Raw genomic sequence first — 20,313 nt, 5'->3', positions numbered from 1 at the left:
CGTATTTGAATACTGTATCCTTATCACAGATTCCTTCATTGATCAATTTCTCCAATGTGATACCACACGCATTCTTGAAACCTTTACATGAATGGCTGTAGTATGTAGTATTGGTAAATGTAGCAAAGCGTGGTTGAGTGCAAGTGTCCCATGCTGTAGGTTCACGAAACAACATACCATCACCTTTTATATTCCATTCTTTCGGAAGTGCTGCTGTCTGTAGCTGTCCAGTTTTAGCATCTTCCATCACATCTTGAAGTTTGTGTAACAGGTCATCAGCGGTTGTTGATGAGTTCCACCATTCTGAGTAAATACTGTCAGAGCAAAAAACAGCAGAAGTATAAAGTCTTACCCCTCCAGGTATTCTGTACTCTTCTTCTTCAGCACCTTCCCAGAATGCCACTCTTGGATCAGTCTGTCCGTTGGGAACAAATACTTTCTGAGTATTTTGACCTGTATTCAGATAGAAAATAGGGTATTGCTTATACCTTATATTGTCCATGGTCACACCAGGCCAAGGGCAATGATCAGCTTTCAGCTCCTTCATTGGCCATTTACGTGTTCCTTGAAAGTCAATGAAATAGCAATGTCCAAATTCAGCATGACAACGTTGTTCACGGTAGCTTTGCTGCTTCCAATGGACAAAGGGGTAAATCATATTTCAGGCTTGTAGATTTCAGCTGTTGCATCTGTGCATTCAGATGTTGTGTCACCAGCTTCCTTCCTTCTGGTGTAGTTATACCAGCTTCTTTAGCTAGCACAGTTGATTCAAACAGCACAACCTGTGAAATCCCCAAAGTCTTTCGTTTCTGGATGATAGGTTTAGGAAACGGCTTCCAATACACACCTTGAGGTATACCCACCGACTGTACCTCCACCGGTTTCAAATCGTAGTGAAGTCCTCGTTTCACGATTCTGGAGTCTGGTGTGGTAATACCGTGTGCAGCTGTACGTTGCCAGTTGATGATCTCGCCTTCTTGCTGAGTCACAAAATGCCATTGTAACCTGAAAATAACGCTGGCTGATATTGCTAGAAAAGCAAAACAGATTGAGAGACACAAAATAGTCTTAAACAGTCTTTTCTTCGTGATTACCTTAGCCATTGTTTGATAGGCCTTCCGGTAAATATTGCGTTGATCCGGTATGGCAGGTAACATATATATATGTCTTTGGTCACGGTCAGGGAAGTCAGCTTCAGCTTGTAGGACCTCACCTGTGTGATTAGTTTCCACATCCTGTGGTCGTGCAGTCTGTGCTTCGAGAGGGTGCAGTCTGTCACAGATATGGAGTCTCCTCCATCTTTAACAGTTTTTTCACTGCAGTGAGCTGTAGGTTTAAGATTGTCTATACTTACAGTCCTTTCTTTGCCTTTAGTATCTCGGATAACAAAGGTACGCTCGTTTATCTTTTTCAGTATCATGGTTGGTTTCTTCCACTTAGGCCGCAACGGCTTTACCTTAGCAACCCTCTCCTGGACCGAATGTCCAATCTGCAGCGTCCAAACTGCAGGATTACGTGGTGTGTGGGCTGTATGGGAAAAGGAATCCCTCAATTCCTGTAAAATTAATATTTGTTCAAGTCTCCCTGGGACAGAAATAGAATCATTAGTAAACTGTGTATTCATAGGAGTACCATATAACAGTCCATGTGGTGTTTTACCAGTTGTTGTGTTAGGAATATTATTTAGACCAATTTGGACCGTGACCAAAAGTGGGTACCACTGTGTAGGACGATTAGATAGCATTTTGGTTAAAAGTCGTTTCACCTCGTAATTCTTACGTTCAACGGTTCCAGAAGACTCCGGATGTGACGGTGAGCTGTAAGCCCATTCAATACCTAATATTGAGGCCCATTCCTTGGTTTCTGCTGCTGTGAAAGCAGGTCCACCATCGGAATTAAAGGCCTTGGGCTTAGCCACACTTACTAAGGAGTTGAGACAATTAAGCATAGAGCTAGCTGTCGTACTACGAACGGGGTATAACCACGTAAACCTTGTACAAGCATCAACACAAACCAAAACATGTTTGTAGGAATGTGATGTAGGCAATGGTCCAATATGATCTAAATATATTAAATCAAACGGTTTGCTCGGTATTGCATTAATAATAAATGGTGGTGTCTGATGATTAGGACTGTTTACCAACCGACATGGTTTACAGTTTCTTAAGACTGTCTTAACCGTTTTTCTCATGTTCGGCCACCAGTATTTGTGTTTCAGTGTCAACAAAACCTTTTCTCTCCCTAGGTGAGGGTGTCCCACACTGTCATGTGCTTGCGTAGCGATCTGCATTCTGCTTGCTACAGGGGGAACAATGAATTCATTAGCATCAATTACAACCATGCAATTATTGTTGACCTGTTTAAATGAGTATTTCTTAGGATAACCAGGTGGATTAGGCCTGGTAGTATCCAGACAAGCATACAACTCTGCATCGAGACTGGCTGACTTTGACTGTGCCCTTGTTAACACTTTGTTAACGGCAAATTTTTGACTTACAGTTTGCGCGAGACTATCTGCAAACTGGTTACCCATAGTATGAACCGATGAACCAAGCGTTCTATGCGCTGGTTCATGTACAATTTCAATATCAGGCTTTTGTTCAAAATAGGCCGCAATGGCCTTCCACTTAGCAATGTGCGTTAGTGGTTTCCTTTTGGCATTCAAAAATCCATTTGATCTCCATATTGGTAGGTCCTGCAGTGCTGAACGTGCTAAATAAGTGGAATCTGTAACTATAAGTACACTGGCGACACACTTTATTCGAGCTCGGCTAGTCCCACGAATTCGGGTATACTCGGGTGTATTGAGGTTTGTGACTGTTTTCTGCCCGAGTGCATTGAGGTATTTTCCAGGCAGGGATTGAAGCATTTTATTCCCGCTGGCTGCAATACTGCACAGTATATATATATATATATACTGCATTACAATTCATGAATTTATGCCATCTGGTAGACACGCGAAGCATTGCAGCCTATTAAATCCTAATCATTATCATTTAACAGATCAGCCGCCCGTCAGCCAGGCATGAACCATGGCTGGGAAGGCAAACGCAACGGGGCTTGTCAGAGGTGAGGAGCGGTGCATTCCAGGTATCTGCCAGGTACATACTGGGTATTTGCTCGAATAAAGTGTGTCGCAGCAGTACATGTCCCTTAACTGTAAGTGCTTCTTTCATAGCAAAAGCTAATGCATGAATCTCTGCAAACTGTGCAGAGTGATCTCCTATAGGTAATTGCCAACTGTGCAACAGATTCATATCTGCATCATACTTAGCAATTCCTGACCCTGCAGATTTGGGCTCGATGCCTACCTTCCTCTCCCAAGTAATGCCTTGTGATAAGTTATATCCTGCCCTAAGCAGAGAACACTAACCACAATGTCGTACTTGTAGATTCTCGGCCACACTCTCAGATATGAAAGAGTATTGTGAGATTATTATAAAGAAAGGTCACTCAGAGTTTGTATAAGATAAGGTTTGTCATTTATTGTATCACAACAATAATCAGAAATATCACAACAAGCTACTTGTAAGATAATCTAGCAATTACAGTATGCTAACAATCCATTCCTAACTATGCAGATTTATTTACTCCTTCTTTGCTGGAGTCTACAGCTGAACCATCTGTGTAGAAAATGCACGTGTAAAAGTCATTTGGGTGTGTTTGATTTTCCCACGTCACTCCTTCAAAAGGGGATGGGAGGTCATCTAGTGTAGTTAATGTTTTATCATGCACAAAATGTATTTGAGGATCCTCTATGATAGTATACCACTTTAACCAGTGGCTTCTTAACGCCTTCCTGTCCGGAATGGTCTGTTTCTGCAATGTTGCTAGTGAAGCTACTGAAGTGTATATATAGATATCCTGTCCCTGTTCCAAATCACGTGATTTCAGCACTGTAAGTGTAACCGCTGATAACAGTTTTTCAAGCGGCAAATATCTCTTCTCTGTATTTGTGAATACATAAGATAAAAGTGTAATTGGTACTGTTTCCATAGCATTGTAAATTCTAATGTATGCAGCTAGAGGTGAAATGTTTACATATGCTGACAATGTTTTTTTTGGGTTGCGCTTCGCCAAGTAGGAAGCATCATTAACTGCTGCTAATAACTTTCGCAATGCCTCATCCTCAACTGTTAACCATTTAAAAGGTGTTTTCGGTCTAGTCTGCTCTGACTTAATCTCGCGTGATATTGCGTGATGCAATGGTTCAATCAGTACATTAAAATCTGGGATAAACGTCATTAAAAAATTCAGTAACCCAATAATGCTTCTTAACTGTTTCAGTGTTTTAGGAACACTGATGTTGGAAACTTTCTCTCTGTAATTAGTAGAGAGGCCTCGGCCATTTTCAGCTATTTCAAAGCCTAAAAATGTCACAGTTTCTCTTGCAAGCTGTGATTTTTTTTAGGGAAACAAGGTAAACTGCCTCTGTCAATGTAAGCAATACTTCGGTCAGAACTTTAAAATGCTCTGCTTCTGTGTCATGTGATAAAAAAAAAACATCCAAGTTAATATTTCACAGTCATATCGGCTTGTGGTTTACTGCAACTTCCTCTTTTATTTGGATGAAGGAAGCAACATCCTTAAACGCTATTAGAAAATCACATTCTAATTTATTATGTTCAACTAATTCAATAGAAACCTTTCTATCATTAATTTTTAATTCTAAATAATATGAAGGGTAAGTGCCGTTTCCTTCAATCGTTTGTATCGTGATGTCGTGTACATAATTTTCATCAATTAAAATATCAGTTCTTACAAGGGATATGTCTGCTTGTGTGTCTAAAAGGCCGGTATAATTTTTTCCCTTGTATTCAATATTTAATGTTAAATTAGTCATTCCTCAAAAAGGTCTGCAGGGAAATGCGTAATCTTCCCAACAGACTTCTTTGTGGTGGCTGGTGTAGCTGCAGCCTGCTGTTTAACTTCGCGTTGACTGTTACTCAAACCAGAAGTCTGTGTAGCAAAACCTGTACGTTTGTCACGAAATCTAATTTGGCTAGTTTTGCCTTGTCCGTACCTGTCGGGAGTTTTAATGTATTGTCTCAGATTATATCTGGACACTGCACCCTCATTACGAGCTTGCTGTTCAAAATGTGTAGTTTGTGGTGTAGGAGTGTCTTATCTCTGTGTAGGAGTTTGAAAACTCCTATTATCTCTTTGAAAATTACCTCTTCTGTCCCACTGCTCGTCTCTAGGATAAACTGGAGTTTGATATTGACTGAACGGGGGTCTCCACTTCCTGTCTTGGACAGGAAAATTTCTCCCTTTGTCTGTGTTTGGTCGCTCAGGTTTCCTGTCACTGGTTTGTGGCTTAGGTGACCCCACTGGCTCCCCGGTTAAACTCCTGCCAACGAGAGTATAGGTATTTTTCAAAATTTCAGGAACCATAATTGTTTTTTGTTCTACTGGTAAACCTTGTATTTGTCTTTCAAGGTCTAACAGCAAACCCTGGCCCTTAATCAATGCCTTAAGACAACCCCAAACAATCTCATGGTTGCCTTGTGTAAAACGTAACCCTAAAATATAAGCTGCTACAATCCCACTAGTCTTATTAACCTGTCCTAGTGTATCTGCCAATGATGAAATATTAACTTTTCCGTGGGTTTTCTCATACACATTGCTGATGACTGAATCCCAGTCTCGTGCTTCAGCCAATGTGATTGACAAACCCGCAGGTAGCAAGGAATTCACTAAAGCAAGTTTCTGATGTGTGGTCGGTGTAGGATACACTCCATCTAAAGAGTGCGTTCTCTCATTAAGCCATAATGCAATGTCTTTTGGATTAGTTGGTAACTGACCAATTGTCGCTTTAATATTGGCCATAGGGATACAAACTTGTACACGAGCTGGTACGTCAATTACGCTTGAGCTCCTCTTGTTGCTAAGAGGACATTAATAATTTCTCTTAGCAGCTTGATTTCTGCAGTAGCATTAGCACGCTCTGTTGCAACATCCCGTGCAGCTTGTGTTAACTCAGGTAATGTAACTGGTGTAAATAAGTGTGTGCGATTCTCCCCATATTTCGCACCAGAATTAATAGGACCATGTCTGTCCACGCCTATAGCAATCACAGGCTGTTGCCCCAAAATGACAGTCGCTGCATTATGTGTCAAATTAATGATCGTGTGTGTCAACGGGTTATATGCCTGTTGTATGTATTGATATGTGACTGGATCAGCTGTTGTGTCTATTGTTAGATAGCAGTATATTGCCCCAGGTCCCCAAGGGCCAAATTGAATTTCAAATGCCAGAGTTTCACCATTAATCAGATCTCTATGATACTGACTTCTCATTAAAACATTCAGATCTGCAACTCGTGCAAAATCTATAACAGCCATGATATACTATATATATATATATATATATAATGAAAATTGTACCTTCTCTATTATAAAGAGGAAATAGCATACACGTGTACTTTCAAGATTAAATGGGTAACATAAGATTTATGACTTATTTATACAACTCATGAGTAATTAACCACGTTGGGCGCCATAATCTGGGCTCGATGCCTACCTTCCTCTCCCAAGTAATGCCTTGTGATAAGTTATATCCTGCCCTAAGCAGAGAACACTAACCACAATGTCGTACTTGTAGATTCTCGGCCACACTCTCAGATATGAAAGAGTATTGTGAGATTATTATAAAGAAAGGTCACTCAGAGTTTGTATAAGATAAGGTTTGTCATTTATTGTATCACAACAATAATCAGAAATATCACAATAAGCTGCTTGTAATCTAACGGCTAGCAGTTACAGTATGCTAACAATCCATTCCTAACTATGCAGAGATTATATAGCTAATATGCATTGTCATACTCACAAACAAAAAGATATTATGATAGGTCAGCCAGTCTCAGCTAAGTCTCATCTGTGTGGTTTCCCACCTTGGTTCGGTTCTGATTCAATATGGAGTCACGCAAACTTTTATAGCATCTTATTGTTTGCTGCGTACATGTTATGATATCATACTCTGTGGTTACTGATGTATGTTGTTTATCAGTAGGAATTACAGTTACTGACGTATGATATATTTCAGCATTTACCGTTTGACCACGGCCTGTTTACGTGAGTTAGTTCCTCTTTTATGCGTATGCACCTATGTCCCAATATCCTGCCACTTCTCAGCAAATCAACCTATTATTTCTAAGACAAAATAGCTAGGATTTTAACAATATGCTCTAAGCTGTACTAGGCCATATAATGATACTATACATATATACCTGTGACCTGTATTAATTATGCGTTATATGCCATAAGATACCTGTAATCCATAACAATATCTCACAGGTATTTCCACAAGCAACATTAAACAGTTCACTAAAAAAATGGAAGTGGTCTGCTTTTAATGGAAGCCAGGAGGAAGGACATACAAGTAGATTTCAAAACTTTAGAATGTTGTGAGTGACAGTGGTGCTATATTATAGATATGCACAAAGGTGGGTACGGTATAACATCATGTGTGTGTCTCTTAAGATAAGTTGCATTAAGTAAGTTAACCATATAACATTATCAAAAAATGGGTGTAAAACATTATTTGTACTGTACTTGGGCCCTTCAATAGCCACACTGCAGGCAGTGACAACAAATATTCACTTTGCCATCTGCCAGACACATATTAAATTGAATTTAAAATAAATACAGCTCTTCAAACAGCAGGAAGTGATTCCATTGGCTTTCCACTGCAAGACCACAGTGCAAATTGTTATTGGGTTGAGAATAACCTTATGAGGAATGAAGTATGGTATCAGACCAAACAGGATGAGAACACACAACTTCTGTTATTCAGGACAAAAGTTCTAGCAGTGTGAGTTAAACCAGCTGATGGATAGCACCATTGTCACAGCAAACGTTTGAGCTCTGCTTCTCACTTAGTACTTATACTTATACAAAGCACTTTACCCTATTGTGGGATGGAGAAACATATCTAATCAGCAGTCTTCTGCCATGAGACACCTTCTGGCATGGAAAGACACCTTACAGTTCATTTATTTGAATAAGCAGTAATATATTCCAGCACCGAAGGTGCCATATGGCAGAACACTGCTTTATAAATATGGCAAACTATCTTTATGATTTACAAGATTAGACATACTACTAACTGAAGTCACCAGGTCACTGTGATATTAATTTCTCTACATCTGCTTTATTTGCTGTGCTTCACCTTGTTTTGCAGTACATGTGTCAGAAAACCTGTGTTTTATTTAATCTCACCTGGTCACAATAACTCATAGCCCTCAGTACATATTAATTTGTGCTTGATGTCCTTTCAAGGTTACAATCCTCATCAAAGTTCAACAAAAAATAGATATTCCTTGGAGATATGCTAATAGACAGTGGCGTTACCCAGCAACGGATGCTCAGCAAAGCAGTGGTTGTGGGTTCTTGTCCTATTGGATCTGACACCAGTACACCATTCCCGTCACTAGGTGTCTTAGGCATGTATTATGGTAAGCACCCGCGCGGCAATGAAAGATACGTGTCTCCCTATGAAAGTGTATCCACTGCCGACGCGCACGTCAGACAGCGTTGGCACGGCAGCCTGGTGGAAATACAATGAAATTTGTATTTTGAGCGGCTGCTGTGCCACGTGACACTGTGAGCAAATCACAGGGAGGCCTGCCCGTGTGATGTCATGGCCACACCTCCTAGGCACGTGCGGCATAGCTTTGCCTGTACCAACAAAACTTGTGTGCCACATGCACGCGCAACATCATGCGCACGTGCTTACCATAATACATGCCTTAGGCTTCTCAGCTCAATATAGTTGTTATGGACAACCTTTTAAGGAGTTTGAAATCTGACTAATTAAAATATACTTTTCATAGCTATTAGCATATTATTCAGGGTTCCTCAGGTGTGCTCCTTTTTGAGCACTGGCATCTCTCCCTAAGTTGTTTTTATAGTTTGAGTGTAGTTTTTTTTGTTGCTCCATTTTTCTGATTTCTGCAGGCAGGATTCTTTAATGCATAGTCCTCATGGCAGTCACATGTTTTCCACAACTCCGATATTTCATTAATGGACTGTAAGGCATTCACCCTTACGTGCTAAATTCAAGAAGTACTGATCCCATTACCCAGTCCATTTTTTTTTTATAGTGAATCCTTTGAATCTTTTTGCTGGAAATGCAGTGTGTTTGATGGGGTTATAACACAGACAAGGAGGAAACATTCTGCAATAGTCACAAAATGAGTTAAAAGAGACAAAGCTAGGTGAGTGGCAAGAAAACTGACAGCTAGCCACTACCTATGCTGTAGTCTAGGAGCTGTATTTTAATTTTAATATAAATTAAAAGTTAGGCTTGTCAGAAAGATTTGTGGTTAGTGTATATTATTTTGGATGTCAAGAAATGATAGAATAACTATTTAACCCCTTTGTGGCCAGAGGGACACGCGGGGCATTAATTTGCAGGCCCTTGTGAAAGCAAAGAGCTTATATTATAATCATGAAATTGTTTTACAATACTTCAAATGTACTGGGAAATGTTGCATTGGATTATATAGCTTCGTCTTTGTTAAAAGCGAAATATAACGGAATAGAATTGTTTTCATTGACTACATGTTTAACTAATACTGTGCTGGAATTGCCTGCCGTGCACAGCAAAGCATTGCTCAGTCTTAAAACTTGGAGGGTAAAAATGAAATCTCGTATATATCCATGTTTTTATTGTAAAATAGTATAATCATTAAATAAAATGTTATATTACAAAGGTAGTTATTTTCATTTTTTCTTCACCATAAAGTTTTTTTTCTTTACACATTTAAGAAAATTTAATTTGCCAGAGTGTATATTTTTATTGCAATGACTGTTACATGACAAAAAGTAAAACATCCTGTATCAGGATTATTTTCAAATAATAATCCAATACATATTTTATATTTTTTTTTACACAGAAAAAAGAAAATCAAACCTTTTGGACCAGCTTACCAATACAAGTGGGACAGTAATTGGAGTCACCTGTTGCATTGTGATTATTCTCATTATTATATCAGTTATAGTACAGATTAAACAACCTCGTAAAAAATTCATCCAAAGGAAAACAGACTTTGACCAAACAGTATTCCAGGAGGTATTTGAGCCTCCCCACTATGAGTTATGTACTCTTAGAGGTACAGGGGCTGCAGCTGACTTTGCAGATGTTGCAGATGACTTTGAAAATTACCATAAATTACGGAGATCATCTTCAAAATGCATTCATGACCATCACTGTGGATCACTATTGTCTAGCATTAAGGGCAGCCGTAGTAACCTCAGCACAAGGGATGCTACTATCTTAACAGATACACAAAACCAGCTTGTTATGCCCACTATACAGCCTATGAACAGAAGGAACATCCTTGTTATGAAGCATAGCTACTCACAAGATACTGCGGATACATGTGACATAGATGAAATTGAAGAGGTTCCCACTACAAGTCACAGGCTATCCAGACATGAAAAAGCTGTCCAGCGGTCAGTATCAATACATTTTTGATGAAGACTATCACCTAAGGACAAGCTCTTACATTTAAATATTTGTTTTTCACACCTCTCTTTTTTATCTTTATTTATAGTGGTGTACCATATCCTAAACTCTCTCTCCTTATTGCTTTCCTTCAAGCAGAAATAGACATGAAATGTTCAGTGTCCAAGGAGCACACATACTTTTATAACAAAAGGAACATTTTCCTTTCAGTTTTCTAATGAAAGGGAACATGCGTTCAGTAAAATAATGGAAACATTATTACATGAAGCCAGTTCATAAGAAATTAAAGTAAAATAGTTGAGACATGCATAGAATGTTATCTTCTCTTTTGTGGAAGGTAAATTTTAGTATCTGCAACCAGATTTTATGCAAGTATATCATGGTTTGTTATGTCAAAACACACAAACACGTCCAGTATATGAACCTGACCAAGGTTTAGCAAAAATTTAAGGCAATGTTTCAAGAATATTATTATAAATCTAAATGGATTTCTATTTTATGAATAAGTAAAACGTGCAGGAGTTTTCAATGCAAAAAAAATATTTTTACTCTGTGTTGCACATTGAATACCTGTGATTCAGGCACATTAAACATCTTCAAGATAAAAAAAAAGCCATAAATCCATTATTTGGATTTCTTAGCACTCAATATTTGTATGTGTATTTGTGTGTTGTATTGCATGCATATGTGTGCTTTTGTGTTTGTTTACATGCGCTGCATACTTTCTTTGCACATTAAAACCACTTATATATCTTTAAAAAAAACTCTCCTCTCCTTTTATAGTGTTTTGCATGCCAATATGTTTTTATATTAGCTGAACTTTATACTAAGAATATTTGACAATGTAATTCTCTTTATACAAACATATTGAATGAAATAGCCATAACTTTCCAGGTTCTGCCTCATTGGGTCTCTTAGCAAACAAGAATCTGAATACAACACAACTAGAGTCTGAAAAGCAAACTCAAGGTAAGCAAAAATACTTGACAATGTATATGTGCTCTTTTTACTTTGTGTTTACTATTAAATAAGTGAGATTATTAGTTAGATTTATTGTAGGGACTGTATAAATCGCATTATTCTTTTCTGTTTACTTGATTAATGCTGTATTCAAATAAAGATAAAGAGAGCCACTGCACATTTCCTCCCACTGGTTCATTCACATTGCACTTACTGTAGGTTTATTATGAGTTATGTTTTGCATGTATAACATCGATACAGATGCAGCGTCCGTTATGCGAACAAATCACCGAGCCATTTTCGTGTGCTCTGCTGTACTCCACGCCGCATTAACGCGGCCAATCGCCCCAGGCACCCTTTTTTATCGCGGTTGCTTTGTTTGAATTTCATGGATTCTGTTTCTTTGTGTGCAATGAAATGAATGAATTGTAATGTGTACAGTACTGTGCTACTGTGTCAATTTCAGGTGTTTAAAAACCAGAACACTGAAATGCAATTTTTTGCACTCACGTCTTAAGCCGGTAAGGTTGGAAGAAATCACGAGCCATGGCATGGGTATTCCGAAGTATACAACGCGTGAAGTGTTCGAATAACAGCCGCTGCATCTGTATATGAGATTATTCATAATACCATGTTATTAGAATGGGCCATAAACCTAAGAATATCCCAGTAGTACTATTATTACACAAGCTGTAATTTACTATATAATTGCACTGGTAATAGTTTATAGAAATCACTGAAGGGTTTGAAACAGTTATTCCTTGATATCAGTAGCCCAGGGGTTCTCAACTCCAGTCCTCAAGACTCCCCAACACCTCAGAATTTAGGATATCCCTGCTTCAGCACAGGTGGCTCAATCTACTCTGTTGAAGCAGAGACTGATTGAGCAGCCGAACATGGATATCCTGAAACCCTGACCTGTTGGGGGGTCACGAGGATTTTATTTGAGAAACCTTGCAGTAGCCATTAACACACAGCACGTCCAGTCACTGTTGCCATGTCTTTGATTCCTTTTGTCTAATTATCCGTCAGTTTCAAACAAATGTTTATTGTTCTTAATTTATACAGTTTATTCTATTGTAATGATTACTGAGATTTATTAATACACATATTTTTTTGTTTTTACTTTTTAGGATGAAATTGTCTCAATTGTTTATTTTGCTTTCAAAGAAGAACTCTTTTTACACCACTAGAAAAAAAAATGAGTACGTTCTTTAGAGAATTGTTACACCAACCTTCAACACAAAACAAAAAGTGGACTCTATTCTATATTCATTTTTCTGCCTTGTTACAAATTTAGGATTTACTGACATTTCTACCCTCAACATGATGTCCCTGCTATTCAATGACATTTTTTGTAATTTGGTTGCTGGCCACCAAGTGCTCCTTAGTTTTTAAATACATTGGATACTTGAAGAAGAATATAGTTCCTGATTGCAAATACTGTATCCCAGCTCTATAATGCATTTTGCTTTTGACGAGTCAATACGTTGTTTTATGTCTTATTAAACGGATCTGTTGTGAAATAAGAAGGGACGGCTTCTCCCTGAACACCTTGTTAGTCTGTATATGTACATTATTTAACCATACTAACTACTTGAAATTAATGTTCCTGGTTTTAAAGGTTAATAGTAAAATGAGAAAAATTAGATATGGATATTATTGGACTTAATAACTGCTAATCTTTGAACAAATGTGGTAAAAATATTGAGTAAAAAGTACTAAATGGCAATAAGAGAATCGTATTTATTTTGGCTTGCTTTTTAGTTTTTTTTTTAAATGATGCCCCCATTTAGAAATGTGTTATTGGAATCTAGTACAATATTTTTAATTTCACATTCATTCTATGAATTAAGTAGAAATAGCCATGTTAGTCCAGTTGTGATAGTGCAGAGTAAAAAAAGTACTTTAGTACTGTATTTGGTGATAACTTTTTTAATTTGAACTAACAGTAGATATTATGTCAAGCTTTCCAGAGTTTTCTTTCTTCCTCAGGTCTGCATTCATTCTATGGGTGTTGTTACATTTTGTTATGGTTAATAACATTTTGGGGAAACATTGTCAAGCTAGTAAATGAAAAGTGGGACTGGAAAAAAATACTTTTTATTTAAAAGCTGTAAAAACCACATTCCTCATTTTATGTAATTAATATTTTATTTCTCGTTGTCCGTTGTTTGCATATTATACTTTTTATATATTCATACATAAAACAATGTATAGTATTTCCTACATGGGTTCTTAAGTGATCTTTTTATTTACTTTTTTTTAATAGAGTTAATCAATCCTGAAAACTAAATAAAAATTTAGAGCAGTTACACGCTATTTCATTTCCATAGTTAATCTATCTGGAAGTTAGCTAAATTCATTTTAATGTTAAGAGATGGATGAGGAATACATATGTTACCAAAGCAAATTGACTAAAGCAAAGAGTACACATTTTCAGTTGGGCTGTGTTAATATATTAAATACTTAATTAAACTTATTTATATTTAGTGTTTTACAAACTTCTAAAATAGCATAATATGTACTACAACGTCATTTAGAAAAACAGATATTCAAGGTTTAAATCTCCCAGACAAAATTATTGTCTGCGAGAAACAAAATGGCCACCATTGTTAACCACATTTGGGTGGCCAAATGAAATCAATTACATAATTGGGAACATGATGCTGTGTCTCTTAAATAGTGACTCCATGGCCATCTTTGGCTATATTGACAGCAACCCCTCCCCCCCTACCCCCCCCCCCCCCCGCCACCACCACAAATATCTTGTGCACCGGTGAGTCATTGAAACTGGAGTAACATGGTTCAGCTAAGGGGGATTCAATCAGTTTAAAAAAAAATGGATTCCTGGGGATATTGTTGATTTATACTAGGTACCGTGAACATGTCATGCACTACAGTATTAGTTTGCGATCAGTAATTATATTTTATTTATTTTATGTTAATTAAATCATAGATTACTGGAAATCTTGCTACACAAAAACCGAGTATTACCACTTGGAGAACTGCTAGGAAATGCTTTATCCCAATGCATCCCAACATTTTCAAGAAATAAAAATGACCAGAATGATTCAGTGTGCCAATGTGGGGGATTCTGTATGTGCTGAAGCGGCTAATCTGGATGTTTACGGTTGAAATTCTCCATTAAAGTCAATGGGAAATTTTATCCAAACCATCCCAATGACCTTCTTTAGCACATATAGAATCAGCCCCAATAAGCCGGGCAATACTGTTATACTGTAGTTTGCAAAAGCCCACTTTTTTTATTAGGACAATGAATCAAATTTAATTTTATATTGTTGAAATGTTCTACATACACCTGTATATGCTATTTGCGTATATATCTTGCTTATTAAAAATATATCAAATTGATTAGTGCATGGATAACATTGTTGTTTGGATAATGAACTATGGATCTGGATAAGTGAGGAAAATCTGTGTGTAAATTTGAAACTTAAATGCATCGCAATTATGTGTAATGGGAATGGAAACAGTAGTGGTTAATCTTGATAGTAACAATTCCAGTTGGTTAATTGAAAAGACAAAGCGTAGGCCATTTTATATGTATAAATTGTAAATAGAATAAACATACTCAATTAGATGGATATTGTTTCCCGCTTCAACACAAAAAAATTAGTTTTAGGAATCAAAATTTAGATGCATTTAAAAAATTGCTCTGGAGGAAATGAATTACCATAGAGAAAACTCTGTGGCTCAACCAATAAAATATTTGAGAGTCTGTCAATATTTTGGGGATGTAGACACAGCTTCATCAGGATAAATAATTAACAGTATGGGGACTTACCTATAAGTTTAGAGAAAAGTATTGTATTGTATGTCTTTATTTATATAGCGCCATTAATGTACATAGCGCTTCACAGTAGTAATACATATCATATAAATAACAAATAATATAAATAACAGATCATGGGAATAAGTGCTTCAGACTTAAAAGTAACATTAAGGAAGAGGAGTCCCTGCTCCGAGGAGCTTACAATCTAATTGGTAGGTAGGGAGAACGTACAGAGACAGTAGGAGGGAATTCTAGTAAGTGCGTCTGCAGGGGGCCAAGTTTTATGTATCATGTGTCAATGATTATCCAGTGCTATTCATATGCTTCTTTAAGCAGATGTGTCTTGATACACAGTAACTCGCATCAGATGCAGAATTTTAGATTTAAACCACTTTTTAAACAGATTTTTGTTGGGGAAAAAGAAATGAAAAAAGAATGGCATACAGAGACAGAGAATATAATACATCTCACTATAATGTGTGCAAAATGCTTTGACAGAGTGTGATGCCTCAGTTTTATACGAAAATTGCTGCGATACATAGACCTCCTGGTAGGTATTCATAGTGACAAAAGGCTGAGTACATGCCAAAATAAGGCTCAACACCCAACTGGCAGCAGGGGTCCCTGGTTACATCACCTTTCCAGCTTTGGCAACACCCCCCAGGGAGAGACAGTTATGTAAGAACGGTTAGCTCCTCAAATTGCAAAGATCAAAGAGATGTACAGGAACATAACATAAACAAAGCAAAGTCATTAAAACAAAATAAATTAACACAAGAAACTGATAATTCCACACTACACTTACAGTAGTTGAATGGTTGAATACATTTATAGCCTATAATATTGGGTTAATAAATGTTAGATTACAGATCCCTCTTATTAGAAGGGTTTATTGATCACATCTGCCCTTGTTGCAGGAAAGGCATTTCTTGACGTTGCAGGCGCGTCTTGACCCCAATACATTTTCCCCAAAAGCAGCTTCCACAGGTCTACAGGATGCAAGTCCATCTCTCTCTCTCACCGTTATATACCCAACAGCATATATGTTATCATAAGCATCAATGCATGCACAAATTAGATACTAGACATGGCAATGAAATAAACAAATAACACAATCAATAATTAGATAATGACGACGAGGAGAATGAAACATTTGAAGAACAATAGTATATAGATCCAATAGACTGTAATGGGTTCATTATTTATACTTTTTAACCCAATTCTTCTAATATAATCAAGAGTGGGTTTAATAACATTAATCAAGAGAATACACTTTTATTGGTTTAGGGTAATATTCTATCAAGTAGGTTGTAACAACATATTTTGCCTCTATTGTAGCATTTTGCACTGCAACATTTCTATCAAAAGACCTTTTTTATCATGAGAGATCTGCAATCTTACATATAATAACTTTATATTATTTTCTATAAATGTATTAGAACATTCAACTACAGTAAATGCAGTATTTCATTATTAGCCTTTGTTCTTTTTTTTCTAATGTTTTTCTACATCATTTTGTTTTTTGCACAGTTTATGGGATTTACAATTTTTTACACAACTGTCTCTCCCTGGGGATTGTTACTAAAACCTGAAGGATGACACCACAGGGGCCCCTACCCACGTTTTCGGGGAGGAGTCTTACCTTGACGGGTATTCTGCATTGACAGTCTACTGTATATGTCACTAACATACTATTCAATTGTTTGTCCTGATAAAGGTCTGAAAATAACATTGAAATATTGACAGTCTTACATAAAACACATATTTTATTGAGGACTAGTTGAACCACAGAATTTTCTCTTCTTGTATTAGCTACAACATCAGTGGCTGTACATATGAGCACTCAGTACTTTTCATAGCAGCCCCGTTCTGCTATAAAGGACTGGTAAGGTCAGGTGTGCTATTCTAATATCCATATACAGTATGGGAACTGAATTGCAGACACCACAATACATGCTAGTTATAGTTTCTTTCCTTATTGCCACTCTTACTACCTAAATATATTACATTTGTATTTGTTAACCAAATGCCCACATTCATAAGTAAAAAAATAACAAGTGATTAAGTTTAATGTTTTAATTTAAAGTACATATCCTTGTAATGTCCATGCTATCAACCAAAAAGGAAAATGTATTAATTGCCCAAAAAAAACAGTTTTCACAATATTTGTGGCGTGCCAATGTATGTATCACGTGTGCCTCTTTACAGGCATTGGCATAAAAAGTGATGCTGTATATTTTTTGAAATTGTTTTTTTAGTTTGATGCATGTTAAATATAATTCAAATGTGCCATACAAATTGAAAAAATGTAGACATTGTACAAATGACCACAGCTTAGCCTTTTCATCACTCATTTTCCATTATAAAATATCGGTTAATGAGGCGGGTAGGGGGATTTTTAATATGCTCAGTTTTCAATATGGTCACAGAAGTTGACAGTTGCATTTGTATTATTAACAACTTTATTTCTTATCTCATTCAATGTTTTTACAATTTGGCATTCACTTTAATTGATTACATGACTCAAATCTTAGCAGAGTATCTAAATGCTGTACTAAGAAGTAAACATAGTTTTTCTATTTCCTATGCACTGTACAATAATCTAATTAAATTATATTTATTGCCATGTAAAATCATCTAAAAATTAAAGAAATCTAAATTTAAACGTGTAAATTTCTTGAGTATTATGTCTAGGACATTTGTGCCAGACACAGTTAGGATTTTCCCTATAACAAATCACTGAACCTTTTTTTTTGTACATACTGAGAACTTTCGACAAACATTGGTTTCAGATGTCTTAATGTCTTGCTTTGTAATTCGTTTCTAAATTTGGGGAAAACCCTGATTACTGTATGAGTTTTATTAACTTAGTATACAGGTGTAGCACCCTTGCATTGCAAGCAGTAGTAATGACATTACTGCTTTGCAATGCTTGGTGCATTGTCAAAAGGCATCTTCTTAATGTGCCAAACAATTATGTGAATTACATGGCTTAACTGTTTCAGCAATTTACATTTGTACATAGAGATTCGGTATGCAGCAAATGCTTATGGAGTCCCTATTGAGAACTATAATATACAGAGTTAACAGAGCATTACAGTTTGGTTTGAGTTATGTGTGTAGCATATTATATATATATATTATATATATATATATATATATATATATATATATATATATATATATATATACATATATATACATACATATATATATATATATATGTATATATATATATATATATATATATATATATATATATATATATATATTGTATGTCTTTATTTGTATAGCGTCATCAATGTATATAGCGTTTCACAGTAGTAATGCACGTGGTAATCATATAAATAACAAATAATAAATATAAATAACAGATCATGGGCTATAAGGGCTTCAGATAAATGTACCATTTAGGAAGAGGAGTCCCTGCTCCAAGGAGCTTACAATCTAATTGGTATGTAGGAGAAACTAACAGAAACAGTAGGAGGGCAATTTGGTAAGTGCTTCTGCAGGGGGCCAAGCTTTATGTAGCATGTGTCTAGTAATATCTACAGTGCTACTCGTATGCTTCTTTAAACAAGTGTGTCTTAAGGTGGGTCTTAAAGGTGTATAGAGTGGGTGCTAGTCGGGTATCGAGGGGAAGGGCATTCCAGAGGTGTGGGGCAGTCAGTGAGAAAGGTTTAAGGCGGGAGAGGGCTTTAGATACAAAGGAAGTAGAGAGAAGACATCCTTGAGCAGAACGCAAGAATCAGGATGGTGCATAACAAGAAATTAGGGATGAAATGTAAGTAGGGGCAGAAGAGTGTAAAGCTTTAAAAGTGAGGTGGAGAATTGCATGTGTGATACGGGATTTGATAAGAAGCCAGGAGAGTGATTTCAGCAGGGGAGACACTGGGACAGATTTAGGAAAGAGTAGAGTGATTCTGGCAGCAGTGTTTAGGATAGATTATAGGTGAGACTGGTGAGAGGCAGGAAGGCCGGACACCAGGAGGTTACAGTAGTCGAGACGGGAGAGAATGAGGGCCTGAGTCAGAGTTTTAGCAGTTGAGCAACAGAGGAAAGAGCAAATCTTTGTAATATTGCGGAGGAAAAAGCGACAGGATTTAGAGACGTTTTGAATGGGAGAGGAGAATGTGAGAGAGGAGTCGAGTGTGAACCCTAGGCAGCGTTCTTGAGCTACTTGGTGAATGATGGTACTTCAAACAGTAATGTGGAAGGAGGTAGTAAGGCCAGATTTGGGAGGAAGTATGAGTAGTTCGGTTTTTGTCATGTTAAGTTTAAGTCGGCGAAGGGCCATCCAGGATGAGAGACATTCAGAAAGTTTGGTCTGTACAGCAGGTGTAAGGTCAGGGGTTGAAAAGTAAATTTGTGTGTCGTCAGAATAGAGGTGATATTTAGACCCAAGGGATGTGATTAGGTCACCTAGAGAAAGTGTGTACAGAGAAAAGAGAAGAGGTCCCTGGACAGAACCCTGCGGCAACCCCACAGAGAGATCTATGGAGGAGGAGAAGGTGTTAGCGGAAGAGACACTGAAAGTACGATGGGAGAGGTAAGAGGAGATCCAGGATAGAGCTTTGTTACGAATACCAAGAGTATGGTGAATGTGGAGGAGAAGAGGGTGGTCCACGGTGTCAAATGCTGCAGAGAGGTCAAGTAATATGAGCAGCGTGTAATGACCTCTGTCTTTGGCAGCATGGTGGTCATTAGTTATTTTAGTGAGGGCTGTTTCAGTCGAGTGAGCAGTGAGGAAGCCAGATTGTAGAGTGTCTAGGAGAGAATGGGTGTTGAGAAAGTGGAGCAAGCAAGAGAAAACAAGACGTTCAAGGAGTTTGGAAGCAAAAGGCAGGAGGGAGACAGGTCGATAGTTAGAAAGACAGGTAGGGTCAATATATATATATTTATATATATATATATATATATAAATATATATATATTGACCCTTATATATATATATATATATAAAAAACATTCCAGTGACAGGAAGCACTCCAGATAGGTATATGGGGTGATATTATATTATTATTTTACTTGTTGGGTGCACGAGAGACACTCCCGAGCGACCGGTAATTTACAAGAAAAAATAAACT

General features: G+C 37.1%; 1 protein-coding gene across 4 annotated transcripts in view; it reads left to right on the top strand.

The window, feature by feature from the left end:
* The window catches only part of NETO1 (neuropilin and tolloid like 1), a 287,874-nt gene extending 270,041 nt beyond the window's left edge, over positions 1 to 17,833 (top strand). For 3 of the 4 annotated variants that reach the window (XM_075585452.1, XM_075585451.1, XM_075585453.1), the window contains 3 exons: positions 9,899 to 10,457; positions 11,365 to 11,439; positions 12,564 to 17,833. In XM_075585452.1, the coding sequence (XP_075441567.1) occupies positions 9,899 to 10,457; positions 11,365 to 11,425 (620 nt within the window). In that variant the 3' untranslated portion in view covers positions 11,426 to 11,439; positions 12,564 to 17,833. Of the gene's footprint in view, positions 1 to 9,898; positions 10,458 to 11,364; positions 11,440 to 12,563 lie in introns of those variants that run through there. The other variant, XM_075585456.1, reaches the window with a different exon arrangement.
* Positions 17,834 to 20,313: the final 2,480 nt, after the last annotated feature.

Source organism: Ascaphus truei, chromosome 2 (assembly GCF_040206685.1).
Source record: "Ascaphus truei isolate aAscTru1 chromosome 2, aAscTru1.hap1, whole genome shotgun sequence".
In the NCBI taxonomy this organism is placed as follows: Eukaryota; Metazoa; Chordata; class Amphibia; order Anura; family Ascaphidae; genus Ascaphus; species Ascaphus truei.
The sequence above is the reverse complement of the archived record's forward strand: the minus strand, read 5'-3'. Positions and strand labels throughout refer to the sequence as shown.